Genomic DNA, 6,438 nt, shown 5'->3' with positions numbered 1-6,438 from the left:
CGTTGATATCCAGTGATCTAGAATAACTGGCGAGAGATGCTACAGGGGATACGAGGGAAAATCGTCGATGGTCGAAGAGGGACGGGATCGCGCGAGGCGTCGGCCGCGTGCGAGACGCAGACGGCCGCTCGCTCGGCCTCGCAGCCAACCGCGGCGTAACGCTCTGAAACGCCTCGAAAACAAGAATTAAAGGAATCGCGAGAGGATCGTCCGAGCGGACGAAAAATTGCAGGCTAATGCACACGCCGGGAACGGAGAATGCCTTGGCTGCTCTGCTGCCCCGATGCTCTCGTTGCTTTTTTCGTGGTACAATCACCGCGTGCAACTATATAAATGAGATTTGATGCCAGTCGCGATGCACCACTCGGACCTCCGCCGTAGGTTCCGCAGGATCAGTACACGGGTTTGCTTTGTGTTTGCGTTTGCGTGTCGTCCATCGTTGCAATCGAGGTTCGCGTTGTTGTGTCGTACGTTGCACGTCAGATAATTCGGGACTCGAGATGGATTGGTTCGCGAGCAACCCCGGGCTGGGGTCACGACGTTCGTTGGCCGTTTGTCTGGTGATCGTCTGTGCGATGTCCGGCGTCCGGCGGGTCCTCGCCGCGGACGGTGACGACGTCAAGGACGCGTGGAACGGAATCTCCAACGGTTGCTCGGCCACCGACGCGAACAACGCGTCTGTGTCTTGCTACGGGGTGAGAATCGTCAGGAAGATCGTGCACCAGCTGCTGGAGAAGTCCAGCAAGGAGCCGAACATCGAGATCTTCGATGGCGTCAGCCTGGTGGAGGTGCCTGGCGGCGGGCCCACCAGGAAGGGCAAGCTCATGAAGGGTTTCGGGAGCATGGGCTCGTTGGTGCAGTTCTTGGAGGGACGGGAGCTGAGAATCAAGCTGCCCAGCCTTCTGCCGCAGAACATCGAAACTGCCCTGCAGGAGAGTTTGCCGGCTGATCAAGGTTCGCTAGAAGATCCCAGGGGGGTGGTTAGGATCAGGGCGCGGGATCGTCATCGTGTAACTCGGTGCGTCTGTTCTGTTTTCAGCTAGGGCAGGCGGCGGTGGTGGTTATGGCGGTCTGGGAGGCGGAGGAGGTGGCGGTGGCGGCAAGAAGGGCGGCGGCGGAGGTTACCTCATTATGGCGATGATGATGGGTGAGAAAGAATAATTTTATTGGTTGTAATCCTGAAGAGGATAAGATTTTAGTATCTCTGGGGGAGTTGTTGGCTGGGTCCTCTGAACATTTTCCACCCTTAAATCAAAGTCCTCCGCAAAACTGAGAAAGAGGTTTTCTGAAATATCGTTATACTTACCCCCTCCCGTTTTCTGGTATCCAGGAAAGATGATGGCGGCGATGGGATTCGGGGCTTTGGGTTTGTTGGCGATGAAGGCTCTGATGGTATCGGCGATGGCACTGATGCTGTCGATGATCGTGGCCGTGAAGAAGCTGACGAGCGGCCATGACAGTGGCGGCGGCCACCACGTGGTCTACGCTCAGGACGTTGGCCACCATCACTACCGCAAGAGGAGGTCCCCCGGCGAGGTGGACCAAGATCTGCCCTATAGAGGATACGCGCACCTGTTCAACGACCTACGGTTGTCCTGATGCTCCTAATCTCCGACGTGGATCCTCTTCGCTAGGTGAACAACTTGACACGAGTAGAGACATTTAACGATAGAGTTTAGACACAAGACGGCTAATGACAGTGACTTGCATTGACAGTGACGAGGGGACGACAGGACGACGGACTCGGACGTAGAAAGTGACGACGTATCGCGTGATCGTGGGACATGTGATGAACTAGAACTCTAGACTCTTCCGGGATCCGGGGACTGGACTAAACGGACGCTGGAGAAACCAAAGTACACGTTCGAAAGCCTTATTTATTACTTCATTCTTTACGCTCATCCAACATTCCTTCTTTTTGTATTTATTCATTTATTTATTGCGCAAGCCGAATAAAATGTGTAATCGTTATGTAAAGGTCGGGTGTTGCGTTTATTGATACCGAACTGCAGGGAATCGATCGATGGTTTCGGTCGGATGTTGGTCTTTCACGATGGGAACTATCGAGTATTATTATTTTGAGTATTGTACTTCGATGTAACTGTAAAATTTTCCTCCTTATATTTAATCTTGATAAGGACAACCATAGATTCTTCCAAAGACTCTTGCACTAGGTAAAGATTTGCTTCTATCGAGTAAAGATATTTACTGATGTTTCTCAAGGAATATTTATAGAAATCGTTACGTTAAAAATCGAGTTCCTCGTATATCGAGAATCGATGGACCAGACGGGAGCGTGTTCGAGTAATCGCGATCCCCGAGAGCAGGAAAATCGAACATCGAATCGCGCCAATGAGGAAAGTGTGCCAACGAGTCGTCTGGCGTCGTGCGTTGCATATCTTCTTTACCCGAGCGTTTCCGAAACACGCGATTAAACGGTCGCGTATCTCTCCTAATCGAACGGATTAACGACCCTGAAACTACAAAAAAATGCAACTTTATTGGCCATCCGGATGTCTTTGTCTGTGGTAAGGCTGGAACTACTCATCGAATTTTTCTGTGTTCGGATATTCGATGAATTTAATTCGAATATTTGTTCAACACCGTTCGAATATTCGACTATTTGAATACTATTCGAAAGCTTGAATAGTTTGAACACTATGTGTTTGGATATTCGTAATATTCGCCTAGTGTACCGTGACCTATAAATCAAAACTTCTAAGTTTATGTTAAATACTATTTGAACACTCTACAAATATTTGAATACTTTGTATTCATCGATCGAAGAGTGAAATATTTGTTGAAAACTTAAAAATTCGTTTAACGAGTAATGTTTGAAATTATTACCCGGATAAACTATTTACCTTCTGCCTGCGAACAGCACGGTCGAGTAACAGAACGCAGAATGGTGGGTGAAGAGCAATTTACTCGTGTGCCGTATTTCCCAACCATGAAATCAGCCAATTAACCGCTTGCCAATTAAATACTTCGGTCACAAATATCGAAACGTGAGAACCTGAACCGCTTTCTTGAAATCGTAACATGGAAAATTGCAGCGAATCGATTTGTGTTCCGTGCTCTGGAAAACTTTCCATCGAAGACTCATGCTCAAGTATCACTCAGCGATTCCGCCCTAGGAAAACTGATCGCCGCGCTGATAATTCGAGTCTTTCTCGCGAAAGAAAGGCGCGCAACGAAGCTACAAGCTCTCTCGTAGCTTCGAATCGGAGGAGGGATGGCCTTCCTATGCACCTTTTCCCGTCACTGACCCCCCATACCACGCCGCCATCTTCCCCCACCGGTCCCTTCGATCTAGGCCCGTTCACTGCTCTTCTCGTTCGACTGGAGGGGGTAAGACCCACTGGCACACATTCCGACCGCTTCCTTTTTTACGTTTGGAATATCATAAAACGGGAAGATCCCGCTCGAAATCGGCTCAGACCGCGGCTGGACTTCCGCGCAGGCGCATCAGGACGATGAACCTGCGCGGGTGCGACCAGAGATGGACAGAATTCTTATCTGGATAAAGGTTTCCAATGAGGAATAAAAGATAAAGAACTTTTAACTTCGTTGAATGAAAGGTAGAGTTTGAATCATGGGATGAAATTGTATTTCATGTTGTATGTAACAACCAGCTTTTTATTATTGGCATTTTTAATTTATTAAACATCGACTATTTACGAGGACTTCAGTGATTCGACTGCTGTTCGAATATTGACTATGGCGAATAGGTTATGAGTACGTTCGTAATATTATCAAGTAACAGTTGTAAACAGTAGATGCTCGGAAAGTACAGTTTACACCTGTTCATTCTGTAACAAGACTGAACTGACGCTTTCGATATTAAATTATCGAGAGTAATGCAGCGATTCTCAAACTTGTTTTGCCATGGTTTTATTTATTAAATATATATTAATAAATGTTAATAAAAATGAGGATACCCAATCTCCACGTAGCTCTCTATAGTTTTACATTATCTAATCTCATAGTGGTTCCCCATAGTTCCACAATATTATTCGTTTAAAGTATCCAGCCTCTCAGTGACTCCCTCTAGTTCTTCAAGTTCGTTCACGACGTCCACCTTCTTGATGACTTTCTATTTTTCATTTATGCAATCTGATGTTTCTAATAACGTCCTGTGATTCTTCTATAGGTTAATCCGGACATTCAATCTTCTAAACGATCTTTGTACTTCTACTATAGCTTCCATCAAAACATGCAACATCCTACTAACTTTTTATATTGTTTCTACATTTTCGTCTACAATATTCTTTCTTCTAAAACATGTTTCTAATGTCTCTTTAATTATCCTCCACGTTCGTCCCAAGATATTCCATCTCATAGCCTGGTCCCAATGTTATTCAAGCACCCGCAGTCCCATTTATGAATGATCATTCAGTGCACCAAAATGGCTACAATCTCCATCGAGACTCGTAAACACCGAGTACACCGAAAGCCTTTTAACGCCAAATATTTTCCCGCGTTATCAAAATCGGTGCTTTCGGTTTCGCGACGCTTCCCTCGACGAGTGACAGGGACGATTAAATTTATATAGCGCCGTAAACTCGAGCGCGGTTGTCTGACGTCACTAGCGTCGCCCAACGGAAATCGAAAGTTAGATCGTTTTCGTGAATGGACCCGTTGGCGAACAGTAGCCCAGGAACAGGGCCGTGTCGTCTTCCAGACCCGTTTCCGGCAAAATGGGAGCCAACGCAGGTAAATTTCTACTTTTTGAAATTCCGGACCACGCGCCAGGTGGCCTACGGGTCGTTGCAACACACGACCGTATCAAACGGTCGTCGATTGAGTTCGTTCGTCTATTAATATCGCGGTTTCTGGCACAGAAGACGATCCCCGTCGCGAGAGGAGCCGTTACATTCCACGATCATTACCGATCGACCAACGGAAATTTAAAATTTAAATCCACGGTCACGGCTGTATTGGCCGATTTTTCGACGCCCAACGTCGACAGCGTCGATGATTCTTGCCGAGGCGTGGGCATTTCCAGCGTTAGACTCTCTGTACAGAGGATACTTTCAGGACACTAACGGCCAAAATTTGTGTCAAAACGGGTATAAAAATCAGCCACGAACGGAATCGATAAACAGATGAGTCACTCGAACGTGAAATTCGTCGACCAACCTTGACCGGAGGCGGACGAAATTTATACGATTTTTTATACTCGTAAAATATAACAGTTATTACAAAAAAGACCAAAACTACAATCAAGTGATCGGAGCCTTCAATTAATAATGTGACCACCAAAGATTTATCCTCGAGTGATACAATATATTAAATTTTGCTTGTCTCTGACCTTGACCCAGAATCGACTCGATATCGCTAAGATTTTCTCCGTCGATAGCGTCGCGAGCCGGGCGCCATTTTCCCTGTCGCTGGCGGAAAATGTCTGCGTCACGAAGAGTAAAACGCTATACTTTATTGACCGACTTCGCACGCATACTTTCTCGGCGAACTTTTGGTCCGCGAACGATCGTCGAAGCAGCGACGAAATCACAGGGAATTTGCAAAGAAATCTCGCGTGCGCGAGCTATGGTTCTGGGTTAAGGCACGCTGCTATTAGCCGACGACGAGTGTTACCGGACGTTTCTCTGGTCCCGAGTGAAACGCGGTATATTAAGCGTGTTGAGTAGAAAAAAAAATGTTAATATCGTCCATAATCGTTGAGAGGGTTTGTCGAAAAAATTCTAGTCTTTTGTTTTTCGCTTCAAATTTTTCAACGTCCCTTAAGAAATGTTAAGCTAAACTTAAATTTGTCCCTATCTTAGGAGTTTTAGTATGAAATTCGCGAAGCTTCGTCGACTTCGATCCTCTTATCGCGTGAAAATGGCGAACAGTGTTGACAGTCGACATCTGCATAAAAGGTAAAAGTTTGTAGGCCAAACGAGTCATTCATGAACCGCTCGATAACATATTTTCCTTAATTTCACATTTCGCCTCGCGACGCGTTCATGAATAGAGGTCGTTTCTATCGGTTCGCTCAGGATGCTCCTAATATGTACGATGTATCGCGTGACGGTAGTCCGGCAACCAGGAATTAACGCTAAAACTGAAAGTGGCCGCATCTCGGAACGCGAGAAACTTGCGCGGTCTACTGACACCGTTTCCTCGCGTTCAAACTCGAAAACCTGTTGGCAATTTTGTAAAATCTCTTCCCGAGGCTTCGATCATGCTGTTGTGGACCCAGTAATCGCAGGAACGAATCCAGAAAATCCTACAGAGCGATTCACCCCCAGCTGCAATTCACACCAAGGGTGGTTCCAACAAATATTAAGAGTCTTCTAAAAAGTTTTCTTCTAGTCACAAAATAATATTCACTTTATCTAAAAATACAATTGTTCACATATTCAGTATTTTAATAAGATAACTTCAAAATGACAGAATTTACATATATTTTACATTTAATCACATATGGGATTC

At 46.0% G+C, this 6,438-nt stretch overlaps 1 protein-coding gene across 1 annotated transcript; it reads left to right on the top strand.

The window, feature by feature from the left end:
- Nucleotides 1–575: 575 nt before the first annotated feature.
- LOC143346019 (uncharacterized) lies at nucleotides 576–1,599 on the top strand. The gene is made up of 3 exons (XM_076773728.1): nucleotides 576–954; nucleotides 1,040–1,147; nucleotides 1,331–1,599. The coding sequence occupies exons 1-3, from the start codon at nucleotides 576–578 to the stop codon at nucleotides 1,597–1,599; spliced, it is 756 nt and encodes a 251-aa protein (XP_076629843.1).
- Nucleotides 1,600–6,438: the final 4,839 nt, after the last annotated feature.

Source organism: Colletes latitarsis, chromosome 10 (assembly GCF_051014445.1).
Source record: "Colletes latitarsis isolate SP2378_abdomen chromosome 10, iyColLati1, whole genome shotgun sequence".
NCBI lineage: Eukaryota > Metazoa > Arthropoda > Insecta > Hymenoptera > Colletidae > Colletes > Colletes latitarsis.
The sequence above is the reverse complement of the archived record's forward strand: the minus strand, read 5'-3'. Positions and strand labels throughout refer to the sequence as shown.